At 34.1% G+C, this 14,925-nt stretch overlaps 1 protein-coding gene across 1 annotated transcript in view; it reads right to left on the bottom strand.

Annotated features, from left to right (window-relative positions):
• The window catches only part of LOC111147384 (A-kinase anchoring protein 9), a 157,329-nt gene that overhangs the window by 63,505 nt on the left and 78,899 nt on the right, over positions 1 to 14,925 (bottom strand). Inside the window, exons 17-22 of the mRNA XM_022503388.1 lie at positions 14,026 to 14,364; positions 12,538 to 12,762; positions 11,121 to 11,261; positions 10,533 to 10,636; positions 7,836 to 8,041; positions 931 to 1,163 (exon numbers count right to left, since the gene is read on the bottom strand). Coding sequence (XP_022359096.1) covers positions 931 to 1,163; positions 7,836 to 8,041; positions 10,533 to 10,636; positions 11,121 to 11,261; positions 12,538 to 12,762; positions 14,026 to 14,364 — 1,248 coding nt within the window. The remainder of the gene's footprint in view (positions 1 to 930; positions 1,164 to 7,835; positions 8,042 to 10,532; positions 10,637 to 11,120; positions 11,262 to 12,537; positions 12,763 to 14,025; positions 14,365 to 14,925) is intronic.

Genomic DNA, 14,925 nt, shown 5'->3' with positions numbered 1-14,925 from the left:
TATAACAGAATAATTTTTTAGAGGAAAAAAAGTAACATCAGTGAAAGCCAGACATTAGAAATAACAAGACAACAAAGACACTCTTTCAACTTCTCAACTTCTGTCTGTAATACACATGGATTTAGGATACTGTGAATAAAGAGATCAATGAAAATGTTAATAATATGGGACCTGTAACTGATGACAATGGAGTACTCATTTGATCTACATAACAGCTATGACTTTACAGTTGTTTTAAACATTTTTAAAATAAATAAGTGAATTTGCTTTATTTTAAAGCAACAGTTTTTTCAATTCCACATACAGTAACTTGAGACAATTACCATACATAGTGTAAAAATGTTAGAGACAGACAAAATTGCATTGTAAGTTATAAATGGTTATATCCCTTTAAAATTTCTATAAAAACGGTACTTCAATGTAGAAACTGTCCCTCATCTGAATGCCTACCAAGAGAGAGTAAAGTGAGATAATCTATTAACATTCATGAAAAGGATGTGAAAATCATGTGAAGGACTGTAGGTCTGATTTGTTATCATATTACAATAGCAGTGTGTTAGGACATACTAGAGCATACAGTTTAAGAGATTCCTTATATTGTTCCTTCAAATAAATAATATACATTATAATGGAGTATTTCATTAATGATAAAGTTAAAATCTCTTGATATAAAAAAAGTAATGTGTAAGAATTTACAATATTTTAAAATTAAAACAACACTGAATGTTAGAACCTGAAAAGTCCATCAAGACATTAAATTAACACTTATCACCTGAAAAGAAACCTGCTGATATCAATATCAGTTGTGACAAATACAACTATTTATTAAAGAGGAATGTAACCAACTTTCTGTGAGAAAACACTTAGCTGTTCACTGGCTTAAAAGAAAACCTGCAAATGTAGTACAGATTAGTAACATAAAGAGGTTACCTGACTACTAGTTTCACTTATAGCTTCCAGGAGTTTTTCAACTGCTGCTTGTAGTCGAGAGCTAATACCCAGCATAAGTTCTTCATTTTCAGGGTCTATTTCAGTTCCAGCAAAACCACTCCTCACAAGCCGTTCTGAGAGATCTGTCCCTTCTTCAGTTACTTTTGTCCACATACTACTGTCATTTCTTGGCATATCACTTCCAGAATAAGAGGGTATAGACTCATCTGTAACTGAAATAATAGTATTTTTATTTAATTCATAAATCAATTATAATTAATAATTAGAGTAAAAAAAGTTACAAAATAAAATCAAGTTAAAAGCTGAAGTCATTGAACTACGAGATCTTTTTTAAAGGCCTTTTAATAACAACATTGCAATAAAACAAATAGGCAAATACAGAATGTAATATTCTGATAACCAAGCAGGTAGAAGAATGAGAAGGATAATGCTTTGCTAAGAGGGCTTTGCAGAAATTAATACTTGGGTTATTCAGTATTTTTTATTTGACAAAAAACTTTTTAAAATTTATTTATTTTAGAGAGAGAGCAAAAGTGCATACACATGCACACAAAGGAGGAAGGGGCAAAGGGAGAGAAAGATGGAGAAAATCTCAAGCAGACTCCCTGCTGGGCACAGGGCCCTATGCAGGACTCAATCTCAAGACCCCGAGATCATGACCCAAACCAAAATCAAGAGTCGGTCACCCAATTGGGACACCTAGGCACCCTTCTGTGATAAAAACTTTTAAAACAACTTTTAACGCTATTTACTAAGTGCCCATCATGCAGGATTTACTAAGTAATGGAGACACATAGGTGGTGGGATCTGATTCCTATCCTCAAGGACTATATGATGAGGAAATAAATACATAAATGATAATGAAAAGAAAAACACTATGCAATGGGATATTCTAGGAATAAGGACAGAAGAAGTGCTAGATTTTGTCTAGAAAAGATCCTAATTTTTTTTGAGTTATTTTATGTATTTGAGAGAGAGAGCACAAGCGAGCAAGCAGTGGGAAGGACAGAGGGGGAGAGAAAGAATCCTTAGACAGACTCCCTTCTGAGCATGGAGCCCAACACGGGGCTTGATCCCAGGACCTCATGACCATGACCTGAGCCGAAACCAAGAGCAGAGTTGGGTGCTTAATGGACTGAGCCACCCCAGCGCCCCGTAGGTCCTCTGATTTCTGAGCACTGTACTGGGTAGCAACACAAGCTCAGGCTAGACAGTAAAAGGGACGAAGATCATTTTGCAGCCTGAAACTTTTCTAAGAGCTATAGTACGAAGAGGGTAATAGACTGAGGAGCAGTTTTAATTTAATAATGGATGTATATGTATCCACACTATTCTGATTTTTTACTTAAACAAAACTGAGTTTATATGAGCAGAGAATAAGCTTTGGAAGTGTTTTCTCTAAACTGAAATAAAAACACAGGTTATTCATTGCTGTCATGGAATACAGTTATTTGTCTGTGGCAGCACAGTACAACCCAAGTGAAATATCCTGATGAAGGAATTACCTATTCTTTTATTACATACAATGTGTATTTCTTATCAGTAATTTATCAGAAAATTAATAAATTAACATCAAACTTTAATTTCTAAAGTACTCAGAATATTCGTTTTGATATAGTCATCCAGGAGAATAGGAGCTATTTATTAAAATGTCTGCTAAGCTAATGCAGCTGGTGCCATGCATTTCTCTCAATGTCATGTATTAACAATATCAGATACAACTTTAGACAAGTTCTACGAATGCAGAAAAGTCCAATATTCACTAAGTACCTCCTCTGTACAAGTCACTGGCTAAAGAATCCAAAAATGCATTCTAGGAAGTGATTTTAAATGTCTGCTATTACACAGTTTATCTAAGTTCTTAATGTAACAGCTAATACAATTTTCACTTTGTATTTTTATTCTCAAAACTTAAAAACAGACAGCAACCAGACCAATATTTCCTTGTATTATTCCACGTATTCAAAACTGAATGTCTCGGTAATACGGATTAATACTTTACAAGTATTCATGAGTTCAAAATGATCTTGGAATTCAAAATGAATTCACATAAAGTATAGTACAATGTATATATTACAAAGTTACTAAACAAAATGAAGGTAGTCCAGGAAAAAATATTTTTGAAGCTGTGGAAGAAATATCAATAGTTTATAATTGGTGCTTAAAACTAAAAATATATGTTATATAGCATCTTTACGGAATTAAATGCATTCTAGTGACCTTCTAATAAATACAGATAATTTGACAAATCTGAGTAAAAAGAATAGTCTGACACAATGGAGAGCTAAGGCTTAATGGAGTAAAAGTATGTGGAGGAGTTAGGATGGGGTGAGAGGAGGGCAAAAAAGGTAGTTGGAAAGGAGGCTGTATCCAAGTTGTGAATGGTTTTAACTTCATAGGAACCTTGGGGTTTTGCTATAAATATTGGGGTAGTAAGTAATTTTTTTAAATAGGAAGATATCAAATCTACAAATCAGGAAACAAACTGCAGCAATACACAAAACAGGCTGAAGAAGACAGGTTAGAAGACTATTTCAATCGGGGCACCTGGGTGGCTCAGTTGGTTAAGCATCTGACTTCACCTTGGGTCATGATCCCAGGGTCCTGGGATGGAGCCCCACATCTGGCTTCCTGCTCAGCAGGAAGTCTGCTTCTGCTTCTCCCTCTGTGTGCACGCTTGCTCTCTCTCTCAAATAAATAAATAAATCTTAAAAAAAAAAAAAGGAAGAAAACTATTCCAATCACCTAGATGAGAAGTGTTGAAAGGTAGGGGGCTGGGCACAGGTCGGAGAAGACTAAATGGATAAGATAAGGGAGAAAGAAAGTAGTAAAAGATAGGGTTCTAGTATAGATCATTCTTAGGTGACAGAAGAGTCATTAAGAGAAATATTTTAAAAATCAGGAGAAAATATATAGAGTAGGCATGAAAAATGAAGATGGAAGTGTTAATGGGCTACGTAGAGAAGATGAGTCGACTTTTGGAAATATGGGTCTGCAGAACCTTAGAAGTCATTTGTATTAAGGTAAGAGTTGAAATCCTGGAAGTGGATACATTTATTTCATGAGCAGTAAACTGCTTTCCTGTTTCAGGAGAGAAGGAGGACAAACATAATATAATAAGCTAACAACAGAACCTGTGTGAAAGAAAGTCATAGAAAGACAGAAGATGCTCCAGGAGACAAGAAGAAAACATTTCAAAAAAGGAAGAGATGTCAGTAATGTTATTTGTTTAGACACTCAAACAGGACAAGGACTGGGAAGATGCTATTAGATTTGACAACTGGGAGGTCACCGTCGTCCTGAGAGAGAATAGCTGTGGTACTGTAGGCTGATAAAAGTAGGAATTGGTCTAATCTCTCATTGAGTTTGTCAAGGTTTACCTTGATTGGGGAGCAAAGTTAAGAAGAACCAATGCACCCCCCACACACACATTGTGAAGACATAAACATGCTTTGAAGAAAGAGAAGAAATCAATGGTGAGAAAAAAAATTAAAGATACTATGTACTGAACAGGAACAAATCTCAAGCACAAACTACAAAAGACACATAAAACAAAATGGATAAGCCACTAAAAATTAATTTTTTCAAATGCTAATTAAAAAATACATATTAAAGTATCTAGAAAAGGTGAAGATGGCAACTAGCTTAATATATCTTATTTGTAACATTTTGAAGATTTACACAAAAATAATGCGAACTATGTTCCAATGAGGAAAGAGAACTTTCATTTTTATTGTTTATTTCGACGAAATAAAAGAATGAGAAAGACATCAAGGTTACACTGTATTTATAATAACTAGTCTTTGGGAGAAAAATCAGAGAAAAACAAATGGCAGGGCGATTTCATAAAATGCTGATAGAAATCTCAGAATTGCCAGTTTGGTGAAGTGACTCATGATTTCAGATTGGTGAACCACTCAGATCTGTGTCTTAAACACAGCAGATGATGGTTATTCAAAAGTCCTTTAGTCATTTACTTTACAGATTTATACCATGCTCATTCCTTATCTTCCCAGATTAAGTAGGGTAGGTGATCCGATAGAGCCTCCCCTACCCCAGTGGCCTTCTGAAGGTCTCTAGAGCTCCAACTGAAAACTATTGACTCTACTTTGCCTCTTATACCTGACAGGTGAGTAAACTGAACTGAAGCCCTGGGAAACTGAGAGATTTGCCCAGGGCTGCAGAGAGCTAGAGTAAGATTCAGGGGCCTTCTGATACTAACCCAGCATTCTTTCTATCACATCACACTACTCCAAAAGGAAGCTGCAGCAGATGAGATTCAGTGCCTGGTCACCTGGGAAAATGAGGAGTGCCTAAATGAGATGAAGTGGTCAAGGAGGACCTCTCTGAGGAAACATCATTAAAGAGTATTATAGGAAATAACTACTGTTGGCTAGAGACATTTGGCCTTTATCCTAGAAACAATAGGAATATTTAAGATACGGAGTCATCGAGGAGACTGGAAGCCTGGGCTGAAGATCCAGACAGTTTCCCAGGAGGTATTCAAATACTTTAGTTTCCCCTGAAAGTGGAAGGCTTCCAAAGGTGTTTAGCCTAGCAAGAAGCACGCTCACGTCAATGGTTAAGTACTCATGTCACCTTCCTTTACGATTTAAAAAATGTATTAACTTTATTGATTTTCCTATTGCAAAAGTAACAGAGGTGAGCCTTCTTCCACTGAGCCATCACAGTTCAGGCCTCAAAGAACTTTTCTTGCAACATATTCTAAGGGAACTTACTGTTATGAACTACTTTAATATTCATTCAAGTTCAACTGATTTCACAGTGGCTCGAAATCTCCCTTTAATTTCATAAACTAGGTTACTCTTATGAGGAAGCACACATTAGCAAATCAATTATTTACTTCTTTAGAGAGTTAACAAGTCCATACATGCGTAAAATCTAAACAAGTATGGACTTGAAAGCTGAAAACAGATCACAAGTGCTATTACCTACAATAAAAAGTCATACATAAAAACTGAAAAGCAAATGTTGTTTCATAATCAGAGTAAGACTGAACTTTTTCAGTCATATTAAATGAGACATAAAAGAAATATTTCACAAGTTCCTTTGAGTTTTTACAATAAGACTCCATGAAAAATATGAAGGAACATTAAAAAAAAAAATCTTACAAAGGGAACAGTGTCAATTTTTTTAAGCCAATATATTCTTCTAAGTTTATCAGAAAATTCAGTTTTAAATGATAAATTCTATTAATCCAATATTTCCTTCAAGATGCAAAATGTATCTCTAAATGTCCCCAAATGACATTAGTAGTCATCCTAACTAGTTTGATAAACACTTTTACAGTAAGACCAAGAAAGTGTTACCTAATTCTTTTCTATACATCAAGATCTATATGTAGAAATAAAATAGCCCTTTATTGGGGCACCTGGATGGCTAAGTGGGTTGAGCCTCTGACTTCAGCTCAGGTCATGATCTCAGGGTCCTGGGATCGAGTCCCGCATGGGGCTCTCTGCTTGGCAGGGAGCCTGCTTTCTCCTCTCTCTCTCTCTGCCTGCCTATCTACCTACTTGTGATCTCTCTCTGTCAAATAAATAAATAAAATCTTTAAAAAAAAATAGTCCTTTATTGAGAGCTTAACAGAGAGTGAATTTGAAAAAATACTTCTACAAAGTTTAAATGAATTTGAAAGAAAGTTTAAAAATTCAGTATTATTTCAGCTTATTTTATTAAGAGGTTTTTTTTTTCCAAAAAATTTTTAAGATTTATTTATTCATTTTAGAGGGAGAGAGAGTGACAGCATGAGTGAGAGGGAGAGAGGGAGAGAGAAACTCAAAGATTCCATGCTGAGGGTGGAGCTTGATGCAAGGCTTGATATATGACCACAACCTGAGCCCAAACCCAAAGTCAGAGGTTCAACCAACTCTGCTACCCAGGTGCCCCAAGAAGTTTTTAAAATTATCTTTGTACTCAACTGACAGAGTTTTCTCTGCACTTGGAAAGAGGCTCTGGCCAGCTTGTAATTAGGTAAACTTTCTGCAAGTGGGATAATTTCTTCTCATTTCTCTATATGAAACTTAAACAGAATGCTCTCAAAAATTGCAAATATTGGCATTTTTAGAAGGTTGGCCTCTAACTGGGGAGAAAAGCTTGGGTGTGGAATGGTAGTAAAGTATGGACCTGATCTGCTGATCCAAGAGTCCAGACCCTATCTTTCCCCATCTGACAAAAACTTTCTCACCTTTTGATTGTCTGATTCCCTCATCAATAAGGAATTAAAAACAAAAAGGGTAGATGTCAGTAGCATGAAAGTAAGACATTCGAAGAGGAGCCCAGCCCACATGGCTGGAAGAAGGGAGAATTAGGAAGAGAGCTATGTCATGGTAGGACCTAACCTTTGGATCCACACACATTGTCATACTTCAAAAACACTTTTCCAAGAGGAAGAAAGGAGCTAACAGAGGACAGTCTAAAGATCAAGTCTTCAGTTTCTTATCAAAACTTCCTCCTAACCATCTCAACAGAAATGTGAAACTGATGCTTGATTCTTAAAAGCTCTTTATTACTCATCTTATAGGGTGGTTTCAGGATGTTCCCACTATCTCATGGCTATTGATAAGAGGCCTGAGAAGTGATCTGGAATTTTTCTTTTATGGTGGAGAAATTAAACAGTCTCTGGTTTATATAACAAAGTATTAAATCTGGGTATCTAAAACTCCAAGATAACATTGCAAATACTATACAATAATGGTGCTTTGATAATACTGGCTCCCAAGTATTTATGTCTGAAGACTTTTTTGTTGGAAAAAACTTTAATATTGTCTCTTCTGTATTTTCAACACATAGCAAAACTGTCTTGAATTCAGAAAGATTTACTGAGCATAATTTATGGTAGTCTCAATGGCATACATAACTCGTACCTCCTGTGTGTTCCTCATGGATACATGACTTTATAGGTGCCTCTGCTTCTGACCTCCAAACCAAGCTGGCAGATGACTGGACCTTACTAGATCTATCTAGAATACCAAGAACATGGCGACCAATTGTTTCTTCAACAGCTGCTGTTGTCTTTACAACTTCTAAGAGGATCTTTAGGAGTCTGTTATTAGCTTTCTGAAGCGCAAATCTGTATAAATAAAGAAACATTTATTAAAATGTTTAATCTTTTTGAAACACTCTGCTATGTTCCACAAAAAATGTACCACAAAATATGACTTGAAAAATAAAATATCATATGATCTTCTCTACTAAAATATGCTAGTGTACTTAAATGAAATGCTTTTGTTTTTTATTTAATAATTACATTATAAAATTTGTTTTCTTCTAAAAATTTTTGGTCTATCAGTAAATTATAACTTTTTTTTTTTTTTTTTTTTACAAATGTGCAATACTGTACTGACCTTAAAGAAATCATACAACTAAAGTTTTAAGCTAGTAAAGTTTCTAAACTAGAAGAAGATTTTAAGGAGATACAAAAGTTAAGTTTTAAAAATTGTGGTAGTAAAAGGCACATGCAAGCTGATATGTGGTTTTATGGTTCTTTATGGTTCTTATACATGTTTCACATTTAATCTTCTTTGTGTCAAACCTATAATTTAAAATATAATTTAAAAATTCCACCAGAAAAATGTGTATTTCTACAACTTCCTGGTGATAATCTAAATAAATTACAAAAACAGGCAGAGACCTGTTCTTAAAAAGGTCTATTGTGCAATAACACTATTTGCCAACACCAGAGGGAATATCATAGGACATTCTTTATTATATCTGCTCCAGAGACACAGATTTCTCAAGTTATATAAACCACATTCATTTTAGCCAGCAGAAAGAATTCATTTTCAACCAAATGGAATTAATAGTACATCTGTCTTTTTAAAAAGATGTCAAACATTTTCATTTTCAAAAAAATTAGAAAATATTGCTAACCACCCACCTAAATATCTCAGCAAATTAATCACTGTTAACATTTTAATATCTTTCTAGCCTTCCCCTCTACCTCATAAATATATTCATTTTAAAAACAAAAATGGAATTATCCTGGACAAAGAGTTTTTATGTTTTGTTTTTTTTTTTTTGCTTGACACAAATACCTTTTCATGTCAAGAAATATACTTCCATAAATGCTGATTCAGAAGATTATGTGATTAACCTTTGGAATAGCTAAACAATTCTCTTGTCCTAATAGCTTAATTCAGTAAGAGTACTATAACAGTGGCAAACTTTATACTTAATACGTATAGATAAAGTAAGAGACTTTCATGGTAAAGGTCCTCTGTCTTAAGACAGTTTGCTCTTTCAACTTCACACTGTGGGAGATCACCAAAAATCAGGTTAAAGGATATCTATTTTCACAGGCACATGACATAACTATTTTAAGACAAGGTAATAAAAGGACAAGTTTTCCTTCAGTATTTGTCAAATGAAAGAGACAGTTCTATTTTCGTACCTAGATCAAGTTCTCTGCTTACATGAGACCAGGCATTAAAAATAAAACTCTAAGTAATTCAGTTAGTAGTAAGTCAGTCAAGGGTTTTATTTAACTTTTTCTTAGGTTTTGTTAAAGCCCCAAATGCCTCAGGACTAGGATAATTTGAAATATTTCTAAGTAAGAAAAGTAGTTAAAATTAATATGATGGTAAAGAGAAATAAATATGAATAGTCATTTATTAGCACTTGCTGCAAAAATTCCTAAAAATTAAACACTACATTGTTTTAAAAATATACCAGAGATAAATAATATAAAATAAACAAGGTTTATTTTATATTGCCATGGTAACTCTAATTTTCATACACTGTCTTTCTTGTTTGAGTTCCATACTGACTGTGTTCCATACTGATGATCCAATGGGGAAGCCAAAATCTTAGGGGCCAAATTCCTCCATGCAAGCTGAGGAAGGAGGTTAGGAGGACACAGAGGGTTGACAGTCACAGAAATTGGAAAAGGAGGAAATTAAGTTAGTAGGTATTAGTTTAATTTAAAATTAAAGAAATTATTTTCATTTGAACAAAACAAATTTTCAAATATTATGCTTACAGACCTTAATATGGGGGTAAATTCTCATTTAATATTTGACAATTATATATTAACATCTACAAAATCAAGTCAGGGAAAGTTTTGTTAACATCGGATCATTAATTTATTCCTCTATAAAAGTGGGATATGGATTAAAAGTTCTCATCTGATATGCAGTAAATGAAAGAAAGAAGCTAATCGCAGACCATCACACTTCATTTTTTTCCCTCATCACAAGCAAGTGGGTAACTTATATTGAATGCATGTCCATGAAGTGAAGAAATGTACTCACAAGTGCAACTGTGTTTTTTAGGATAAAAAATGGCATATGAGCAGAATAAAATTAATTGAGAAAGGTTCAATAATCAAATAATGCCTTATCATTTGCTGAGATAAGTACATGGTCAATATCCAAACAAAAGTTACTTTACATATAAAAACGATTTTTAAAAATTGTTCTATTTAACAATCAAAAACTGACAATTCTTTACATACACAGTAAAATGGACAAATAAATGTACAAGATCAAAATAAGGACGAAGTTTACCACACTGAAACAACTATTTAATTCCCTTTGTACCAAAAAAATACACATTCTGCATACCTTTCATTGGTCAGAATATCAGGAGGCACATCTTCAGGTTTTCTATCTGACTCCTTTTCTTTAAAGATCTGTTCTTCAATTTCCTCTTGGTTTTCATTTCCATTCTGCTTAAGTTTATTTAAAGGTAGAGAAGACAAAAGAGAAAGAAAACCTGTCATCTGGGAAAAACCATGTCGTTCTTCTACATTGTTATGAGGTGAGACAGAAAACTCTGCAGGCAAAATAGATAATCTTCTAAATAATATTTAACTACATTTTATAAAGGGATTAGCATTATCAAAAAAGATAAGCAACCTAATGCAGAGATGAAAAGAAGTTTAATGGGTTCAAACTAATGCATGCTCTAGTGTGACATCAAGTTTGTTAGGTTACTCCTTGGTGAAACAACAGTTGCTGCTATAGTAATGTCCTATGCAAATTACCTTAAATAGAAGATAAAAATCTTGACTCCACCTACCTTGGATGTAAACAATCACAAATACATTAAGCTCAACACCTATAAAAACACATTCATACCAACAACAAAGACAAACAGATCCTACTGCATTGTTGATCCACTGCTCCTAGGTGGGCCAAAGTCCATACTACCTGTGTTTGCGTACTGCTGTTGCGCAGCTCACAACACAGCTTCTCTCTTCCAGCTAGAGACAGCTGCTTTAGTGCTTCCAGCTCCTCTAAAAGCACCCTCTCTCTCTCTGAAACCAGGTTTTCATTATCTATTGAGGATCTCTAAATAAGAAAAAAGGTCATGAGAGAATATTGTTTGCGACAGAAGAAAAAAAAAGCAGAAATAATTAGCAGATTTCTTTTAACCCCCTAGAACCAAGAAGCCCTTTCTACCTATGAGCTACATCCCATGATTAGGGGTTGAAAGCATATATAAAGTTCAATGCAAAATTTGTAACTTAAAAAAGCTAATTCAGGAATTTGTGAAGCTCAATTAATATTATTTTTATATGCCAATTTTGCATTGAAAAATCAGGTTTAAATTCACAAAATGCGATGAAGAAAAGCAACACCAATTTTTCCAAATGATATGTTTTATGTTCAACTCCCAATTTTCTTATCATTCTACATTTGAAAGAACACATTTCAAGATTTCTCTATTTTTTTAATCTCATTTAGGTTTCCAAGATAAATTGAATAAATTTGTTTTTCAACAAATTGAAACTTCTATATAAATATTTCTTGCTTTTCTGTAATGATTTTGTGAGTACACTGTATATAGCAATTGATAAGAATCCAGCTCCCAAATACCACGGAGTAAGAAAAGAGGCAAGAATGTTATGTAAATCTGCATTTCTCAAATCAAGAAGAGATGTTTCCTTGGACAAAGTTCCAGAAACATACTACTTCAGATTCCCATTCATGATTAAAAAGACAGATTAGGGGCGCCTGGGTGGCTCAGTGGGTTGAGCCTCTGCCTTCAGCTCGGGTCGTGATCTCAGGGTCCTGGGATCGGGCCCCACGTCGGGCTCTCTGCTCGGCAGTGAGCCTGCTTCTCCCTCTCTGCCTGCCTCTCTGCCTACTTGTGATCTCTCTCTCTCTGTCAAATAAATAAATGAAATCTTAAAAAGACAGATTAAAGATAAATAAAGGTAAATCTTGGAGATGCTAATTGGTGGACTCACAAAACTAGAAATGAATATAGGAAAAATGACTATCAACTGCATCTTAGCACAAAGAATTTCCAAAATTGTCAACGTGCTTTTGTTGTGTATGGTCAATGGAATGATTCAAAACAAACATACAAACAACCTTGTAGCCACTTTTCCAATGGCAAAAAAGGCAGATAAATAAAATGGCACAGAGGACAGGCACTCCAAAGTTGAGTCAGGTGTTCCTAACAAGATTTAAGGCTGCTGTGCTGATGGAGTCTGTTCCTAATGTTAAATATTACATTGTATTTATTCGTATCTTGGCAATAATTCTGACTTTCAAAAAAAGGCTACATAAAGAATATTGTTATTTTAATTGGGGAGAAAAGGGCCTCTAAGTCCTCTACCTGGGCTAATTGTCTGTTCAGTCTCTTAATCTCTTCTTGCAGCTGTTCCTGGTCTTCTCGCTGTCTCTCCAACTGGCGCATGTGCGCCTGCCGTAACAGTTCTGTTGCCTGCTGATGTTCTTGGTATTGTCGTACAAGTTCCTGCCTCATATCTTCCAACTGTTCTTCATTTAACATTAGTTGTCTAGAAGCATCTATACTCGATACCAAAATCTCATCATGGATCTACAATATTTAAAAAAAAAAGGCAGCATATATAAAACATTTCATAGAAATCTGTCAGCATCAACATCATTAGAAACAAATATGAAAGCAATTCTAACCCACAAAACACCTGATGTTTTCTCCCCATTACTAAACTAAAACATAAAGTTAAAAAAAAAAAAGAAATCTGTCTTCATTATAATTCCAATTCGGTGTAAAGTTAGTTTATTATCATTACACGTTATCCTCTAAAAGCAGAAGAGTTGTTTAGCAGTTCGTTTAGATGCAATCTGATTTTATGGGAGGAGGAGAATAAAAATTAAAAATCCTCAGGATGCCCTCTGCTCTTAATGAAGCTCTAACTCCATTATCCCTCCTGACATTTTATGATGGGGAGATAATATAAATGGAATATTTATAATTTAAAATTATATTTATAAAACATGAAAAATTTTACCTACTTATATTATGCAATGGTTATCACAGTACTACAGAGAACTGCTTGATAAGAAACAATTTTTAATAATTTTTATTTGGAAATAAAGGCTTTATATTCCACTTTCTCAAACTCATAAGAAATCAACTCCTTAATGAAGTTCACAAGTACTTCAATTCCCAAAGAACTACTACTTAAATGAACAGTTGCTGGTAAACTAAAGAGGTTTTCACAAATACTTTAGTTTTGCACTTCATGTAGAAGTTGACAATTTTATTTGTATATGCCTCTAAATAAGACAACACATCCTGAACATTAATAAAAAATTTGGATTTAAGTAATTTTAAAATGTAGGATTTACTACTTTGCTAAATGCACAAATGGTTGTGGTATAGACAGTATAGATCCTCCATTAATGAGTAAGCAAAGAAGAGAATTAGTAGATAGAGAGTACAGTATTTTTAAATTTCTTCTTAAACAGGTAGCTATTTCCTTGTGATGTTATCATCACATTAAATGAAGCAAATATTTTATTCATACATATTGCTAAACTATAAGACAATTAATCTTAAATTGCCTGAAACAAAAATAATGCAGGTATAACTCACAAAGAGGTTTTACCATTCACAATATGTACAAGATTAACAATACCATGAACCAGACTTGTTTTATTTAATAATAGTATTAAATCATTTATTCATATGTAAGTAATAAAACATATTCATAATTCGAATCCCTAAGTCAAGACTAGATTAGATACCTTCCTTTCCCATTAAAGAACATTAAATACTGGTAATATTTTTATCGTGAAGGAAGCCACAATTTTTTATACAAGCAAACATACTTACAGGTTCTCTGACTATAAATGTTTTATCTTTGGAGAACATTTCTTCTGAAATAGTCAGTTCACGGTCCTTCGACTCTAGTATATCATCAAGATTATCATTGTTCGATAACAGAACTTCCTTTCCATCTTCCCCTAACTCTTTACTAAGTGGTTTAAATTCTTCTTTAAATTTCATGTCCATTGCTTTAAAAGTTTGACCCTCTGATAATTTCATTTCATTTAAATGTTCTTGCTGACAGAAAGCATGTGCTTGTTTTGACAATGTAGTATCCTCTTTTTCCCCAGTTATTCTAGATAGTTCAGTTTGTTGAGCAAATGCTATACTCATTGACACAATGACCTAAAGAAATAAAAAGGATTAGATTTATAAATATCAGCAAGAATTTATTTATTTACATATTTTTAAAATTTAAATTAATTAACATATAATGTGTTACTGGTTTCAGAGGTACAGGCCTGTGATTCATCAGTCTTTTATAATACCCAGTGCTCACTACATCACGTCCTCCTTAATGTCCATCACCCAGTTACCCCATCCGTCTCCCTGCTTCCCCTCCACCTGCTTCCCCTCCAGCAACCCTCAGTTTGTTTCCTACGATTAAGAGTCTCTTGCAGTTTGTCTCCCTCTCTGGTTTTGTCTTGTTTTACTTTTTCCTCTCTTCTATGATCTCCTGGTTTGTTTCTTAAATACCACATATGAGTGAGATCATATGATAACTGTCTATCTTGATTGACTTACTTTGCTTAGCATAATACCATCTAGTTCCACCCACATCATACCAGCAAGAATTTAAAAAGCAAGTTACCAGTCAAATGGTTTTATTTATTTAAGTTTTAAGATTTTATTTATTTGAAAGAGAGAGAAAGAGAGTATGAGCAGGGGAAGGGGGGAGTAGAAGGA

This window comes from Enhydra lutris, unplaced genomic scaffold (assembly GCF_002288905.1).
Source record: "Enhydra lutris kenyoni isolate GAN:26980312 unplaced genomic scaffold, ASM228890v2 scaffoldscaffold16, whole genome shotgun sequence".
NCBI lineage: Eukaryota > Metazoa > Chordata > Mammalia > Carnivora > Mustelidae > Enhydra > Enhydra lutris.
The sequence above is the reverse complement of the archived record's forward strand: the minus strand, read 5'-3'. Positions and strand labels throughout refer to the sequence as shown.